Source organism: Epinephelus lanceolatus, chromosome 11 (genome assembly GCF_041903045.1).
Source record: "Epinephelus lanceolatus isolate andai-2023 chromosome 11, ASM4190304v1, whole genome shotgun sequence".
NCBI lineage: Eukaryota > Metazoa > Chordata > Actinopteri > Perciformes > Serranidae > Epinephelus > Epinephelus lanceolatus.
The window spans coordinates 11,279,679-11,298,243 of NC_135744.1; the positions used below are offsets into that span (position 1 = coordinate 11,279,679).

General features: G+C 39.1%; 2 protein-coding genes across 3 annotated transcripts in view; one reads left to right on the top strand and one right to left on the bottom strand.

The window, feature by feature from the left end:
- The window catches only part of ophn1 (oligophrenin 1), a 28,471-nt gene extending 22,977 nt beyond the window's left edge, over positions 1 to 5,494 (bottom strand). Inside the window, exons 1-4 of the mRNA XM_033643520.2 lie at positions 5,057 to 5,494; positions 3,842 to 3,937; positions 3,364 to 3,425; positions 2,392 to 2,463 (exon numbers count right to left, since the gene is read on the bottom strand). Of these exons, the coding sequence (XP_033499411.1) occupies positions 2,392 to 2,463; positions 3,364 to 3,425; positions 3,842 to 3,937; positions 5,057 to 5,210 (384 nt within the window). The 5' untranslated portion in view covers positions 5,211 to 5,494. The remainder of the gene's footprint in view (positions 1 to 2,391; positions 2,464 to 3,363; positions 3,426 to 3,841; positions 3,938 to 5,056) is intronic.
- Positions 5,495 to 11,088: 5,594 nt separating this feature from the next.
- Positions 11,089 to 18,385, top strand: gjb1a (gap junction protein beta 1a). Of its 2 annotated transcripts, none has more exons than XM_033650694.2 (2): positions 11,089 to 11,233; positions 14,280 to 18,385. In XM_033650694.2, the coding sequence occupies exon 2, from the start codon at positions 14,294 to 14,296 to the stop codon at positions 15,008 to 15,010; it is 717 nt and encodes a 238-aa protein (XP_033506585.1). In that variant the 5' UTR covers positions 11,089 to 11,233; positions 14,280 to 14,293; the 3' UTR covers positions 15,011 to 18,385. The 2 variants fall into 2 exon arrangements, with proteins under 2 accessions (XP_033506585.1, XP_033506575.1); XM_033650684.2 differs by lacking the exon at positions 11,089 to 11,233 and adding an exon at positions 11,791 to 11,885.
- Positions 18,386 to 18,565: the final 180 nt, after the last annotated feature.

Sequence of the window (18,565 nt, forward strand, 5' to 3'; positions counted from 1 at the left end):
CTTGGAAACTAATACTTGCAAAATTCTTATTTTGGTACCAATATTTGAGGGCTTGAAATGTTTTATATTGTCAGCCAAAGTAAATTTTTTACATTCAAAAATATTTTTAAAAAGGATTTTTGTTAAATAATTATGTAGATAGTACCAAGCAGTTTTGCAGTTTAAAAACAGCTCTGTGGTGGGCAGAGTAAGTAATGGAGACTGTTTTTATACACATATTTATGGCATTTTTGTGCTGAAATTACTTATCAACTGATATATGTTCTGACACCTGCAATAAGATAATATCACTCAGTTATTCCCAATTGAAATTGTCTACAATTTTAACTGGGACACTACTAGTTTGAAAGAATGAAAAATACAATTTTATTTGACAAAACGTACATCCACTTACGGAACCAGCTGTAACACCTGAACACTATTAGTTTTAAAGCTGTGGTTGGTAATGTTTCTAAAAATAACTTTTGCTGAAACTGTCACTATATCCACACAGAAGTATATGAGACATGATCTGTGCAAAAAAAATACTCCTTTGCCTGCTTGAATCGCTTCTTAAGGCAAAACCACATGAACGAAAACAACCAATCAGAGCCAAGGAGTTACATATAGCTGACGATGGTCCAAGCAGTGGGCAGTGCTTGGTATTTCAGTCCACTTTTTCCAACATGGCAACTAGGTCACAAACATTCTCATTTTACAGCTAAACAGTACACTAAAATACTTTTCTGAAAACATTTGAGAAACAGCCAATGCAATCTCAGAAACATGATTGACAGCTGCATTAGAGACTCCTCAACTCAGAGTTTCTAGCAAATGTGATTAGAAGAAGTAGGAGGAGGGTCTTCATTTTTTCATAGACTATTTGTCACATATAATACTGTGTGTATGTAGTGACCACTTCAGCAAATAAGTTATTTTCATAGAAGTTACTAACTACAGCCTTTAGACAACAAATAGGACCAAACCGACCTAAAGATAGTTCATTAACATCCAACTAAAAATCAGTTTAAAAGGACACATTTGAAACATGACAGGCAGTGTCAATGCAGACATACTTGAGTTCATCTAGTAGGACTCTGGGAGTACGCAGAAAAGAAAAGCTGTTGTAGTAAATTTTACCCTTCCAACACTTCCTCTGTTGTTGTCTTCTCTTTTGAGCATTTTTCACTCGCACTCATCGTAAAGGACATAATTCCCTTTTTCCGCTCATTAAGAAAACCCTGATTTTCTCAACCAGGACATTATTCTGTTGTTGTTGTTATTAGGGCTGTCAGCGTTAACGCATTTATGGCAATGCGACTGAGGTTTGAACTTAGCGTGTCAGTTATTTTTAAAATTGTGTCAATCGCGCCATAATCAAGCTGCCGCAACGGCTTCCTGCTTCCTGCTGCCACAGTAATGGAAAATAACGACAACACTTTTTAATGCCTCATTTCACTTTTAAAAACTCCCAGGGGGCTCAGTTGACAAGTCAAACGTATTATGCACCTTGTGTCAAACAGAACTAAAATATCACTGCACTACTTTAAGTTTGAGCTACCACTTATGAGCTGAGCACAGACGTGCAGCTAATCAGACAGATGTCAGCAGACAACTGCATCACCAATGCCAGCAAAGCAATAATTTGGAGTGTGTGAATCGCCACAGACCTGTGGTTGAAACTAAATTGAAGAAGTTAAGTACAGCGCTTGCTTGGGCAGCAACTGACTGAACCCCAATCAACATCATCATTTGCAGTGTTTTGTTACATTTTGTTATTGGAACAATCAGAAACATTGTTGTATAAGCCATACATTAAAACATGACTTGTTATCAATATGGTTTTAACATGAAGTAATTGTCTAAGTCATCTAGGACCTGTATATTTCATGCACATTACAATTCCACTTGTGGACTAAATGAGCATCAGCACAGCAGCAAGAATTACACAAAGCTGCTGGTTAATAAATACACTGAGTGGAAAGAAACTCTTATGATCACCAGAGCACAACCAGACAGAAACTCAAATGTCACTGTGAATAATCAAGGTGATATCCCACAGAGTTCCCTGATGACTTTAAAAGCAAAATAAAATGTTGGTGAAGCAGCACAGGGGGCCTAACCTTGGAAAAACATGAGCTGTTCTCAACCTACAAAACTGCTTTCAACAAAATGTCTTTCCACATTAAAGTTTCTGTCAAAGAGGAAGAACAGACTATATATTAGTGATCTTAAACAGGTTCATGTTTCACGCACAAATAGATTTGGGGAAGTAGCTCCTGACAACCTGTTTGGTCTGTGTAAGCGCTTCAGGAAGGTATGTTGTACAATGATGCATAGCAACAGCAGAACAATGCTTTCAGTGCTGACTCGAGACCTGACTACAGCGGAGGACTCACTGAAAACACTCACTTTTGTGACTCCTATTTGCTCCTTCCTGAACTTCTCCAACGGCTTGATGAGCAGATCGGAGGCGTTCTGGACCTGGACAGGCAAACATGGAGCAGCTGTTACTGTGGTGCAACTCTACATGCACAAACACACAGTGTACGTACTGTATCGCCATATGTACGACACACTCTTTCACACAGTACATTTGTAGGCAACGTGGGATATCTGTGAGGCACAAACATCTCCAGTATGAGTGTGGGAAAAATAATAATGCTGCTCTTCCACACCACCACAAACACAATTTATTAGATGGTCTCCATTTTGAAAATAAGATCTGAATCCAGAAAACCCAGTTCGACAGGAACTGCTACTCCTACTGTCATGACTTGATGGCTAAAGTGCAAGAGGATCAAAGAGAGAATTGGTGTTGTGTTGGTAAAAATGGACAAATGTGGGAGAAGTAGTGTGTAATGACAATATAAATTACCTAAATGAAGCTAAAGGGTTAAAATACAATGCTAGAACACCAGAGAACAAAATATTTAGTATTTACTGTCTAATTAAATGTGTGAAATATCAGCAAAAGTGATAAAAACTGTATGAAACTGGACCAACATGCAGGTAATATGAAACCTTTACAAAAAGGGAACAAGAAACTCATGGGGGGAAGTGATAGCAAAACTATTACTAGCATTCCTCTCAACAAGCACACCCAAGGCCACACATTTACACACTCAGTATCTAGGTATGTGCATGTGTGTTGTTGTGGTAGCATATCTCAATCAACAGAGACAGACAGAATGTCCACGGTACACAAATTAGTGTTAATTTTGCATCACACAGAAACATAAGTTAGATATCCACAACAGAATATACCAAAGGTTTCCTTCCTAGTGGTTTTATCTTTCAGCAGGATATATTAATGTGGTTTCTATTGTCTTATGAGCGTTTAAATAGGATGCAGAGTCAGCGAGGAGGAAGTTGATAACCCACCAGCATCATCCTGTCGTGCTCCACTTCCTGCAGAAGTCCAGCAAACTCCTGGAACGACTGAGCTGCGGATGAAAATGCAAACATGACGACTGGAATAAAAATAATCACACATTCTTATCTTGAGTGTCTGACGCAAGAAACGCAGTTGGAAAGATTGCAAATGTGCATTAGAATAGACTTTATGATGATAATATTTACAGCTCTTTCTTTTTTTAAACACATTTGTCACTGAGCTGGAGGTTTTTCCAAACTGTTTTGTTTCCTGATTCTTTACATTCAGGTTGTGAGGCATTCCCAAGTGGCTGCCAAAAATGTTTCTCTCCACTAAGGTCACACAAACTTTAAGGTAGCAGCTTATTCTGAGGTCAAATGTGTATTTATCCATGTGGTACAAGTAAACAGCAAAGCCTGCTGGAGGAAGGTATGAAGTGTTCACTAAATGTAAACTATGTTAAGGAGCATGTTTGTATTATCTTACCAATGTTGATCTCATCATCAGTCAGGGAGTCACCGATGAAGTCGAACTGAAACGTGCTGAGAGTCTGGGAAAACTTCTGTACAGCCAAAGAATACCCTGTAAGGAAACAACATTTAGTCCTTTTAAAACATCTGAAGTGAATACAATATACAGTTCTTTATCCTTTGAATTCAACCCAAATCTCATAAAAATTTAAGTGCAGACCAGGAATACTGCTACTGTGTGTTTTTCTTTTTTCTCTGGTAGGAAAGTCTAAAGTATGATAGACACCCTTGGCAGAGTTCATCAGCACTACAGTTTGCAGTCTATATTATCCCTGCTTTGTCTGGGTTTTATTATCAAAACAAAACAGTCTGTCAGATCAATATTGTCGGGGGTTTTGCCTGAGGCGCTTGGCTAACATCATATTCTAAATCCCTCCTTAAATCCCTATTTCTGTAATGGAACAGTTTTCAGTCTTCACATCATTTCACATACTTTTTTCCATGAACAAACTGTGTGTTTTGTATGAGTTGTTTATTTTGGATTCCTGCTTTAACAGTGCCTTTTTATGGGGCCTTTATTGCAGACAAAGTGCAGGGCAGGACAGACACATCTCCAACACACAGAGCTGCAGATCTGTGTTTAAAATGAAGTTAAGTGAGTCCTCATCTTTCATGAATATGTCTTGGTGCAGCTCACCCCAACAACGAGCACTTGTGACCTCTGGCTATTATCTGGACTGAATATACAGTAGGACTCTCACCACTCTGCAGTACTGCCACAGCACCTACAATGACACTTTCTGTTTTCGAGGTGAAAAGCTGGTCACTGGTGATTTAGACAGACAGAATGGTGTCTTGGCCACTCAAAAAACACAGTGTTGGCCATCATGGGTGCCATAGTGACCCACATATACACATTTACTGGGTGCTGTCACTGGTCCCATTCTACAACCAGCAGCAGAGGGATGACAACACAAGCAGACAGATGTTGTGTTGTTTGGGAACAAACAGAGCCGCTCATCCTGCACATCTGCACCAGATCCATGGCCTTTCAAAGCAGGCTGTTTGGTCCTCACCCAGGGGAGCACTTGCACCCCCCACCCCCCACCCACATTGATCCTGTAGGCCCTTAAAGAGGCCCCACTGATGCTGATGTCATACGTCATCACGCCACTAAATTCACATGCAACGAACAAAAAGCTGATGTAAAGACAGTTGTAAGCATGCTTACCTTTGATAGCAGTGATCACACTGTTGCCATCTTTTATCAGCTCTTTGAGGAATTTGCTCGTCCTCTCCAACTCCAGCTCATAACACTTGAGAGTCTCTCTGAAGTCCGGACTGTCCAGATAGCAGTCACTAAACTCCAGGGGAGGATGCCCCATCTTCAGGACAACTGGGTTTCACACAATAGAAGCACTGAATTAGTTCTGGTGAGCCACGCAGCCTACGCTCGTCTACCGTACACTGCTCATTGCTGCTCGGTTGAAGCGACTGCACACTCTCATCTGTTCATAGGAGCAGAAACCATGGTGTCCGTGGGAGCCTGCGGCAGCCGCTGGTCAAATATGAAGTGCACTAAACAGTGAAGAGCCACGGTTTTGGTTCACTTCCTTCTTTCCTTCGTCTGGCGCGCAGTTAATACTGCAATTTAGTTGTATCCTGGTCCTCTTTACCACTTTTTCCTTGTTGCGGTGTCGTGATTAGAAGAGCGGCTAGAATCCATTTGGACGCGTCCCATTCTGAAGTGATTGGCACTTTCATGAAACCTCCGTCCGTCCTTTCCCTTGACTTGAAACCACTTTTTAATTCATTAAGTGCGCACACGCAATTAAATCATTATATACACGTTACTGAATATATTTGTATTTTTCTTACGCGTTCTCGAGTTTCACATCCTCACAAAGAGCGTGATACGAGGCTAAACGGAACGTAACCATCTGGCTATGGACTCACTTAAAACTTCCCCTTTTCCACACCCAGGAGGTTCTTAAAGGGGCTGCTGCTGCTGCTGACGATGCTGCTTTCAAGTGCTGTCGGAAATCTCTTCTGTTAGGATCCTGAACCAACAAATAAGTCAAAATAAATGGGTAATAACAACTGGAAAAGAGGGACTGAAGAAATCATTCAAGCACAGTAATTATATATACATTATAAATATATATGATATATAGATACAACCATTATTTATAAAAGGAAAATAATTAATAGCAGGAGATTACATTGTGCTTTATATGGTTCTGATATTAGAGATACAACAGGCTACATTTTGCACATAGTCAGCAGCTAAAGTAAAGACAGTCTCTCCATATTTTCTTGAGGCGCATTGTTCACCTAAAGCAGTGGTTGGGACCTCCATAAACGATTGCAAGATAAATGTAAGAGGTCACAGTTAGGGAGGAAATACTGGATAATTTTATCTTAAAATTATTCAGAAAGAAAATTATCCAGTAAAAGGTACATTTTTACTCTTAGAATATAATTTAAGAAAGTAAAGGGGAAAATACTTTTTGCTTGAACTGGTTACAAGTAGTTGTTGCTAGTAGACAGTAGATTGCGTTCAAAGGGATCACAAGCCTGAAAGGTTGTGAACAGCAAAGAATGGGTTTATGACCATAAACAGGATAAATTTAGGTGCAATCACCACCACACAGCCTCCAATGAGGTTGGGGAGTTCCAGGGGGTCCCCAGAAAACTGGGGAATAGTTTTACTATTTAATTCACACTAAAGGTAAGCCCTGAGTAAGTAAGAGTCAAGAGTGACTATTCTGACCAGAAGTTTAACTTTCTCCATGGTTATCTCATTAACTAGTTTACAGCTGTATTATCCTGGTCTTAATCATATCTAACAACCAAAATCTTTTTAAGATGCAGGTCCCTGAAGCGAAATATTATCAAATAGGTGTTCTTGACATAAAAACAGTTGGGAACCACAGCTCTTGATCAAAGCCCTTAACCCTCAACTGCTGCTGTGACCGACAGTGGATTTCCCTGAATAAATTAAATAAAGGTTATATCTTTATAGGTCTTAAATCAAAGCCACTGTAGCACTGTGGGTTGAAGGAAAATCATTTTCATTCAAAGCGGCTCAGGATAGAAACACACCTGCAGGGACACAATAATGAATGGGGCCCTGAACATATCATGAGAAGTTATTATTCAACAGTGAGACAGGTCACACCTGCATGTGACTGGGTGTGTTTTCCAGGATTAAGTACTGTAATATATCTGGTCTTTGTTGCACTGGCAGGTTCACCAGATGTAGCTTACAGAAGCACAGAAGCGTCCCTCCTACAGTAATGCTGCAAAATTTTGGAACATACACAATGGAAGCATCAGTGTAAAACTTCATTGCACAAAAACAATAGTACTAAAGTACAATAGGATCACGTGATTTAGTTGAGTGCCACTTAAAAAATATCAAAGAAATATCAAGATATGACTGAAAATTTCCTTGATTACATATTAATCAGTGTCTGATGACAGATGTTTTGAACCTTATGACCCAGTGACAGATCTGCAGACATGTTTGTCTCCGCAGAGGCCTGTGTTCAGGCGTTGCATTTGAAGAATGTGGAGTATGATGACTAAACAAGTTGCTCTTGGTGCACTGTCACTTTCCCAACACTGAATTCACATCTGCAGAGAATTCCTATTCAAATGTTGCAATTACTGTTAATGACCTCCAGATGTCATCATTCAGACTCAACTGAAGCAGAAGACAAGTGTAAGCCTGCAAACACACAGACACAATTTTAAATGCCTCATTTGAATAAACCAACAACATTACAAGAATACAGCCTTTAGTCAGTTTGTTGACATTCCCAATGCTGCCAAATAGCATTATCATTAATTCACATTAATATCATAGGTCACTGATATTTGTACAGGGACTTAGAAAAGCTTTATCCATCAGGTCAGAAACACTGCCCACCCCTGGATTAAAACTTGTCCTTGGGCCGTCATTAACAAACACAACATGAGGAGTATTAGAGACGTTCCAGAACAGGTCATGAGAGATAATAAATCATCTCGACATCCTGTAGGAGTGTTTACACATAATTACATCTCTTGGTAACACCTCTCTGATAGGAAGGCAGTACTGACAGTCAACAATACAGTCACATATACAGCCCTTCATCCAGTGGTGGAAGATGTACTCAGATATTTTACTTCAGTAAAAGTAGAAATACTACAGTGAAGAAATAGTATGTTATGACCAAAACTCCTGCATTCAAAACTTTACTTAAGTAAAAGTAACAAAAGTATTAGTAACAAAATATACTAAAATAAATGTATTCATCATGCAGAATGGCCCATTTCAGAATCATATATATTTTATTACTGGATCATAATTAGTGATGTATTAATGTGTACAACACTTAAATGCTGCAGCTGGTAAAGGTGAAGTTAATTTTACATATTGCTCTGCTGCATAGCGTGCGTTATAATAAAATATCACATTTGGTTTTCTTTTAATTATTTGTATTTTGTATTATATAAATCTGCAAAGTTACTAGTAAATGAAGTTATCAGATAAATGTAGTGGTGTACAAAGTACAATTTTTGCCTCCAAAATGTAGTGGAGTAGCAGTATAATGTAGCATAATATGGGAATTCTCCAGGAAAGTACTCAAGTACAGTACCTGAGTAAATGTCCTTACATTCCAGTACTGCCTTTATCATGTTACAACCTTCACTATAACCCCTTTTCCACTAACATGGAACGGGTTTCTTTCTGGTTTTACCACTTCATTTTGAATTGTTCAGAGCATTTCGACCAAAAATAAATTGGTTCGGAACTAGAAAAGTTGGTTCACTGCTGGAACCAAAAAATAGCAGGTTGTTTTTAACCTGAGGTGTGAACCTTTACAACATCGGTGGGCGTGTCATATTCTACAGATTGGAAAGACAACAGTGTAGAAGTCAAGTGAGAAATCTTCAAGAAAAAGAGCATGCAGAGGTCTTATTCGTAGTTGTACCATACTTTTTTTTTACAGAACAAAAGCTCTTAGGTAATAAATTCAATTTGCAACTTTGCTGGTACTGTTAACTTCCGTTGTGTGTTGTTCATCGCCCTCCTTCGATGACACAGCCTTGGTTATAATGGTTCCACTCAAAACTTGTGGAAATGCAGGCTGGTACGAAAGATAGCACCAAGGTTTAAAAATCCCAAACAGAACAGGTTCAACAACCAGAGCTAATTTACTGGAAAAGGTGTATATGTGTGCAGCAGATTCTAAGTGCTGGTCAGAGGCCAAATGCATCAAACAATGCAGATGGTGGTTTCTAGGGTGCCATAAAACAAGATTATGAACACACACACACACACACACACACACTGAGGACATTGCATTGATTTCCTGGAGATATCCTTACCTTAACCTGACTCAAACCAAATGTTATTCACATCCAAGGACTACTATCATTGGATTATTGTACAGTTTATGGTCATGAAAGTGACATTTTGCTAGCATTTGATCATAATAGTTTGTTTAAACTACTTGGTTTTTAATTCTGCTTACTGCTGGTTCAGATCACATCTTTCAGAGTTCAGACTCTTGTTGCCAATAGCTTCAAATCAAATCTGCATGCTTGATAAGGTGTCCCACAAGGATCAAAATTAGGCTCCCTACTATTTACTCTGTACATATTTAATATATATTTTTAAAATCAACATTGCAAAGTTCATCATGTCCATCTCGTATGCTGCCAGCTCTCTTGCACAGCTTCAGGTTACAGTCTGCTCTCAACAGTGTCCAGACCTATTTTATTCATCTGAAGCTTGTTTTACACTCCAAAAAGAAAACGTGTGCATTTTACAACAGCATGGAGCTTTATTATTTCTACTGAGATCTTTACTCTCCTTGGAAATCCAGTGGATACAGTAGAGCATAATCATAATCAGTTCTTAAGGCTGCTGCCGAGGCTGACTGAGGCAAATGCTGTGATTGTGGCCGTGCTTTAGTTGAGATGATTATAATGAAATAACATAATTTATTTGATATTGCACCTTTTACATAAATGAAATTATTCACAAAATAAAATCAGGCAATCAAACAGTAAAACATGCAATCAATAAAAACAAAGGCAATATAACAAATAAAACAAAGCAACAAAAGAAAGTAAGACATCGAGCAAATACAGGCCACTGTGGCCTTAAACAGAAACATACCAGGGAACATGCACTAGACAATTTAGGGTGGGACAAAGGCCATTATGAAAAGATGGGTCTTCAACTGTTGTGAAACATTAGTTTATAGTACTACGTACAAGGTATTCATATGTGCAGTAAACTGACATGGATGCTGGCTGAGCGCTGTAGTACACCTGAACCCCTTCAGTTTTTTGGTAGCACATCTGTCATCTGATAAATACACTGCAGGTTCAAATCCCAGTAGTTGTTTCGACAGTCACAGTTTCAACCAACACAGCCAGACAGAGCAGCTGCAGCAGTGCTCCCCTGAGCTCTTTGGGGAAGAGTGCCTGTTGAAAGGAGTAATGTATCATGTCTCTTTTCTGTAGTATTTGCAAAGTTTTTCCCTAAACTGGACTGGAACATAACGGTTCCTACAGATCAGGGGTGATTAAAAAAAAAAATTAGAATGGAAATCAGAACTTAATGCAAAGGAGCACAAAATGTACTATGAGGGAACCTTTAAAAGGTGAAAATAAACAAAAAGTAATTTTAAAAATGTGTGTGTGGATTTGTGGAAATGCTTCAATACATATGTAGATTTTAATCTTAAAACATATAGTCGTTATGTAGAAATAATTGAACACTTCACCACTAAAAACAGTGAGCCAAAGAGATTATTCAGTTTGTTTGTTTTTTAAAAAGAGCACTTAATCCCACAGAAATACGTCAAACTGTGGTCCCATCCAGTACAGAGTAAGCAGTTTGAGTTAGTGGTTTGATATTAGGCGGGCAGCAACAATGTGGATGTAAAGGCTGTGGAGATAAACTAGATGATTATTATGATAATAACCTCTTGTTCTCTTATCTAAAGATTGTATGGGTCATTCATTGTTTTAGACCTTTATGTTTTACTCCACAGTGCGTCAAAAACTCCCTCCACTTCCCCTGCAGAACACAGCACAATGAGGACGAGAGGACAGACTGTGGTCCCCACACAGATTCCTCAGCTGAGCAGAAATTAAAACGTTTGATCTGAGCTCTGAAGCCATTTGTTTGGTCTCTGTAAATGGGGCTATTGTATGCAAATATTGCGCACAGAAGCATATGACCTCTCCAGTGCAGGGCAGTGGCTAGTGTGAGAGAAATCATTAGCAATGCAAAGTCATGGTGCTCTGATACTCTTATTCACAGTCACAGATTGAAAAAAAAAATCTGCTAATGTCAACGTAAATGTTTCTGGATGAGCTTTAATCTGAAGCACAGCTGAAGGTAAGTCTGCTTCTTTTCTCACTCTGTTATCAGGTCATGTAGATGAGGACAAGACAGTTTGTTCTCAGTGTGTTCAGATGGTTATATTTGTGTTTACGGGTACTTAATGCTTTACTGTTAGGTCTTAATTTGACTCTGAAGAGTTAGGGAAATTGTTGCTTATAGGTGAAAGTTACAGATAAAACTGTGACCGGAAAAATGTTGCCTTTCTTATAGTGTCACTCAAACAAAACAGACTCTGTTGTAGTCCCCAAGTCACGTTTATGTATAGCTATACTGCTAGTCACAAAGTACAGTCTAAGTAGACTGTTCAGATTCTCTAAATCATCAGAGGTTTAAAACTAGAAGAATCCCTCCTTAAAAATACTATTGGACCACAAATTGTTTCCCTGCCAAGAATTAGAAAGTACTACAGACACCGGTACATAGGGTGCAGATGCCCACTTTGCATGCTACACCATAGCTACTGGTGAAAGCATGTCACATGACGCATGGTGCCAGACTTCAGTGTTGCACTCTTAAGTGGCCTGCCAACTGCAGAGGGGGGCAGAGAGGCTTCCTTCTTCTCTGGATTCACATCCATGCCAAACCAGCTGGTCAACATTGTCCTCCACGCTGCCTCCTATGCCTCTTACACCTCCTGCTGAGCCGGGTAACAACTCTGACATTTACACTAGACTGGAAATTCAAGCACAGTAGGGACTCAGGACAACCAATAATGATCAGCACAGAGAAAAATAAAAACATTATGGAGGGTTTTTAAGCTTGAAATAAATTCTGATCTTGAAAAATATACATATAATTATAATTCACTGAAGAAATAAGTAGAAAGTAGAAAATTGAAAGTATGATTAATTTTTATTCCAGGATCCAAAGTGCTCTAAGCTAAGTTCACTTTAGAGTGTACTAGTGTCTTGGTATTTTGTTAACTATTATGTAAGTACTTAATTTGCACTCAGACTAAAGTTGCAAATTTAATTTTGCTACCAAACAAGATATTTGTAGTTTCTTTAATAATCTTTCAGTCTGATGAATTTCTGGTCATCGCTGGACAGGACAGATGCTCTTGGGAATTGAACCTGCGACCTCTTCCCTGTGAGGCTGTACTGACTGCTTTTATTATCGATTGATGTACCAATTTTTTGCTTAATTATTCTGCTTATCACTTAAATGATAAAATATTTTTTAAAAATTCTCAAAGCTAAGACGATCTCTTCAGATCGTTTGTTTGCCCGTGATTTGAAGAGATCTTAACCCCAAAGTTTATCACATAAGAAAAGAGAAGCAGCACATCCTCACATTTAGAAGCTGAAACTCTAATGTTTGGTATTTTTGCTTGCAAAGTGGCTCAAAAATGTGGCTGATTATTTTTTTGTAGATCTACTAATTAATTAATCATCTTTTAACCATAATATTGTCTATTTAAACTGTTAAAATCTGATGTGACCATGAGACCTGCTTTGAGCGTACTTAGAATATCAATAGAAGTACAAATATAAGCAAAAGGAATAAGCCAAACTACAGCACTACTTCATTTTAAGATATGAGCAAGTGTTTTTTTTCTTTGCAATTAAAATGAGAGTAACTCTAAATATTTGAATAGCGTGTTAAAAAATGTTTTCTCCATTCAAATATCACAGTAACTGCTACGATCAATTTGACGCCACATTTATGTCACCTTATTAAGAGAATAATAGTTAGTGATTCGTATAAAGCAAACCAAACAATATCTTCAGCATATCTACTAATAAGGAGCTGCATAAAGGTTGTACTGTATTAAGTGGAAGCAAGAGCGAGCTTCATTTGTCCACGAGTGCAAAGTCAGTCTCAATCTTTTATAAAAATGAGACAAATATTCTGTGTGGTAATGGTATATTTGGGAAGAAGTTGTTAAAGTAAATACATGTCAAGATATAAATCATGGTAGCTGCTAATGGTTGGAAGCGTAGTGTTTGATTCATTTAGTGTGGAAACATTCTTTTGTAAATGAGTATTGGTGAGTGGTTGCATAAACCACTGCTTGTATTCTAGTACTCCAGATTGGTCTCTTTTAAGAGCACCTTTTAAAGGTCTCGGTCTCGTCTCGGACTTGGACAAAGAGGACCTGAGATTTTATTTCAAGACCTGACATACCACAACTGAGATATCACTAAACTGCCTCAACTGTGTTGAATAAAGTTAGTTAAGTTGATTTTAGTTCCTTAGTGTTTATATTTGTTTGCACAGAGAAAGCAAAGGAAAATTTATTTATATTATGTATACCTCTGCAATGCCTTTTAAAAACTTTATCAAGACATATCTCATACTACACTTAGAAATACACACGTATATGTTGATACGAGAAGTGAATAAGTAAGAATCTTTATTTGTTTTCTATTGCTATTTTAATGAGAATTTGGATCTTTCAGATAAATATGTGCAATGCCTATGGTTTGTATGCTCCACAATTTATTCTAAGTGTGTCATGCAGTGTGGGACTCATACTTGTCTGGTCTTGGTTCTCTTGACTACAACACGATCAGTGCCAGAATCTCCCAGCTGTGTTTATTAGGAGACAGGTCTTTTGGACTTTCAATGGCTTTATCAGCGCTTCACGCATAGTTCTCCACCAGGGGAAGAGTTAGACATGGCAGATTTTGCTGAAAACTTGATGTTAGTCTACGACATTACCTCTTTTGAATCTCTAATCACAAGGCCTGATAATTACTACAGGAAGTTCAGTTTCATTTTTGTAATTTATACAAAGAAAGACACAGTACTCCTATTTTTACTATGAAAATGTTGCATTCATGTTGTAATTTATTTGTACTTTTCTTTTTGTTTATTGGTTTGTGTGATTTTTTTCTGTTTATACTTTAATGTGCCCAGGATATTTGTTCAGTTTATTCTGTGTCCTATTACACAATGACTAAATATTGATTTGTTTTGCCTTGTGTTGCATTGTGGTCTTTTTGTACTGGAAAATCATAAAAAAAAAGACAGAAAGTAAACAATATTCAGCACAACATACTTCCAGCTGTTGATCCTTTGATGTTTCCTCCAACAGACCCGGAACCAAAGATGAACTGGGCATCGTTTTATGCTGTCATCAGTGGTGTGAACAGACACTCCACAGGCATCGGACGCATCTGGCTCTCTGTCCTGTTCATTTTCCGTATCCTGGTTCTGGTGGTTGCAGCGGAGAGCGTGTGGGGCGATGAGAAGTCTGGCTTCACCTGCAACACCCAGCAGCCGGGTTGCAACAGTGTCTGCTACGACCACTTCTTCCCCATCTCCCATATCCGCCTGTGGGCACTCCAGCTCATCCTGGTCTCCACCCCTGCCCTGCTGGTAGCCATGCATGTGGCCCACCGCCGCCATGTCGACAAGAGGCTCTACAAACTGTCAGGGCGGTCTAACCCCAAAGACCTGGAGCAGATTAAAACCCAGAAGATGAAAATCTCAGGGGCTCTCTGGTGGACGTATGTCATCAGCCTGTTGTTCCGTATTGTTTTCGAGGTCACCTTTATGTATGTGTTTTATATGATCTACCCTGGTTACAAGATGATCCGGCTGGTGAAGTGTGACTCGTATCCCTGTCCCAACACGGTGGACTGCTTCGTGTCGAGGCCCACAGAGAAGACTGTCTTTACCGTGTTCATGTTGGCTGCGTCAGGGGTTTGTATTCTGCTCAACATTGCAGAGGTGGTCTTCTTGGCGGGGAAGGCCTGCAGTAAGCATTTGCACACCGCTGGAGACTCGACTTTGGGGGCTTGGATCCAACAAAAGCTCTGCTAATACTAACAAAACAGATTATATACCTGCACAAAGGGACATACATGTGACCTTAGACCCAGGAGATAGCCATTAATCTAACATGGGAGTAAAGTGCACACAATATACTGTACATTATAATTTGACATGGTGATGTCAAACTGGTGTCAAAGAATTCCCACAGGAACTACAGTCATCAACATAATCTGCCTTGAAACTGTATACAGACATAATATACCTTGATGACAGGCCAAATTAACACCAATTAAATCTAATTGTATAAAGCAATATTCCAGCTGACCACATTAAAGGCTCTCATTCTCATGGACTTTGATGCTCAAAAAGTGGACTTTGATTTTGATGAAGATTCTTGGTTCTGCTATGAAAATATTAAAGCTGGGGTAGACAGAAATCTGGAAAAGCCTCCCACCAGATAAAAGGCAAATTTACATGCATCACACTGAAACCCAGAGTTTTCCCATTCCCCATCTTGTGTCATTGTGTAGTTGCACACATCTGATCTGCTCAGCCCCTCCTTGCCCCGCTCTCTCTCTGTATATCAGACCCATAGACTTTATAAAATAATGGCCGTAGCTACAGTGACGTCACCCATGGGTTTGTGGACTCCCATTGCTGAGCCTCAACTTTGGCATCTTAGTTGTTACCATCTTGGATTTTTGGAGCCAGAAGTGACCATATTTGGATGAGAGGTTGGCGCTGTAGAGGAGCAAGGGGTGGATCTGACTTATAGACTGTGGTGACACCTTGCAGACAGCCTGTCACTCAAGTGGCCCTGCCCTTAAATATGAGTAATTTTGAGCCTTGATAAAATGTAAAGAGATGAGTTCTATAGAAGTCACTCCTGTACAGTTGTCATTGGGGGCAAAATAAGCTTACTGTATAGAGAGCCAAGCCATTTTTGTACCAGGCTGTAAACATGTTTATTTCTTCTGTAAAGTTGGGCATTTTAACATGGGGGGTTACTTGCTGTGCACTGCTTTCCCAGGAGGAGAGCTGGCAGCAGCTCCGTAGATGGAACTTTGGTCAGTGGCTATAGTGGCTCAGTTTCATCCAGCGCAAACCCCCTGGTGGTCAGCAGCAGCGTGGAGTCTAACCTGTTACACGATTCAGTGTGGAGTCAGACTGTTCAGTCTCCCAGAGCTGGGGTTTGTGTTGGCTGGATTTGTGCTGCTGCAGCTGCTGATTAGGGGTCCGTCCCCGGAGCTGCTCTCCTCCTGGTGAGGTGGTCTGTAGCAGCAGGGAGTGAGGCGAAGGACACGCCGTGGTTTGAGGTTCTACTTGGAAGCCACAGGTGTGAGCCATTAGCTCCCGTTAGCAGAAGGCTAACATTTTAGCAACATTTTTATCAACATATCTGAAACATTTCGCCAATATTGACATTTCTTTTGTTTTGTTTATTGACAGATTCTCTTTTAGACTCTCTTTTGGATAAATCTTCCTTTTTTGAGTTACTTTTCATTGAAGGCAGTTGCTGCCAATGCTGGAATATTAGCTTTTTCTACAGGATTCTCCACCATTGAAGAGACATGTACGCTCATTTACATTTGTAGAACAGCCAGTAGGAACATTCTCTCTCTGAGATGATCAGTGATTAGCCAAAAATGTCTCCAATCCTGGGTTAGCACTAAAGCCTGGAAATGGTGCCAGGGGGAGGTGCAAAAGTCTAGTTTTCTCTCGCTCCACTTAAATTACAACATGCTGAAAATTTATCATGGGATTTTTGCCCAGTGGCACCAAAATTCAACTGCCTTCCCCAGCTTTAAATACTGAAATGTGATGCACGCTAATTCAAATCATCAAAGTGTGTCGGAGAAGTGTGCTGAAAATACTACACTTGGGCGTTTTAATTCATAATATTATACTATTTACATCAAATATGAACACAAATGTCATGCTTTTGCCAAAATCGGGGGACCGGGGGATTCATGGCTTTTCTTCAGCTGTTATAAGCAAGATGTTTTACTAATACATGGAAAACACATAAAATGATGGTGTTTGTTTAATACAGATAGTAGACAGTCAGATATAAACAAAGCAATTACTCACAACATAAAAAAAAACTTGAATTTCAAACAATTTTTTCTGAAAAGTACTAGTGATTGCTAAACGTGTTATTTAAATGCATTCATTTTGAAGCTGGATGTTTATATATTGTCCATACACAGTAGAATAAAATCAAACAGAGATTGTGTAATTGTGTTATTCTTACTAGGTTTTCTCACCAAATCTAAAATATAATTTACAGGTTCAGAGAAAAATGATTGTACTTTCTGAAATGACTCATGTGAAATGGCTTTGACTTGTTAAATTGTCCAATTTGATTCCAATGGAAGTGTTCCAACATATAATAGGTTGAAATTGTTCTGGCGTATTTTGATGGGATTTCCAGACTAAGTGGAAACAGTTCATGTAATATCTGAAATCAGCAGAGAGCAGCAGTTATCTGCGAGAGGAAATGAAGCTGCAGTCACAGCGGTGCCACTTTCTGTGACTCTCTTCAGCTGTCGGCACTGTGACTGGGAGAGAAAAAAAAGACACATGAATGAAAAATAATTACACATTTACAGTGGCGCTGTCACCATCTTCAGACGAGAGATCCTCAGAGCCATGTTGTCACCTGTGAGGAAGCGTCTCAGGCTGATTAAGCTCTCCTTCTGAAGGCCAGAGTGCACAGTTTTGGGTTATCAATAGCTCGGCCATGTAAGGGGTCAGTGCATGGGTGACAATGGTTGACCCCAGGACAGCTGGACCTGCCATGAACGAGCATGAGGACACTTCTCTTTTTATGGAACTCGTCGATACACACCATCTATAGAGTTCAGACTGACGAGAAGCATATTGGCAGAGCAGTACTGAAAACAAATTCTTCCAATCTGTTATTCCTGTGTGTGATTAGTGTTAGTGGTGACTGTGTGTAAGCAATGTTATCTGTGGTGCATCTCAGTCCTGGCCGAACACATTTTGTTGAAATGAGTAGATAAGGAAATTATTTTGGTTATGAAGATTCTAATGGTTCGAGAAAATCATGATGTTAATACTGAGACCTGGAAACAAGCTCTTAAATTCTATGCACCACACAAGTGGAACAATCTGCAGAAGCTTGTAAAATAAGATAAGCTAATCTCTTTTAACCAATTTAAATCCCTTTTGGCCCACCTAGAGCAGTGTGACTGCATGTGTTTTCTGTGAATTGATTCCTATGCTGATGTCCTTTCATATTGTAACCTTTGGATTCTTCTATTGTTTTATAACTTGTTGACGTGTACTTTAACTTTTGTTTGCTTTTTTTGGTATGTACTGTAATCAGGGCATCCTTGTAAAAGAGAGATTGCTCTCAATGGCCTTCCCTGTTTAAATAAAGGTTATGATAATAATCTTTTTTATGGTAAAACAGTCAGTTATTGTGTTGGTAAAGTTAGCTACCACACAGCTTAGCTTCTCTATAAATCAATAGTCATCTTGTTTAATATTAGCACATTTTCCAAGAAAAGTTTTCAGTGATATAATACTGACATTGTTATTTTCATTACCAAATGGCTTTTCCATCACAATAAACAA

Bases quoted from the DNA above. Each gene is read 5' to 3' on its own strand.
- gjb1a (XM_033650684.2), top strand. From the start codon at position 11,858: ATGCCTCTTACACCTCCTGCTGAGCCGG. The intron at 11,886-14,279 runs GTAACAACTCTG...TTCCTCCAACAG, and splicing joins TACACCTCCTGCTGAGCCGG to ACCCGGAACCAAAGATGAAC.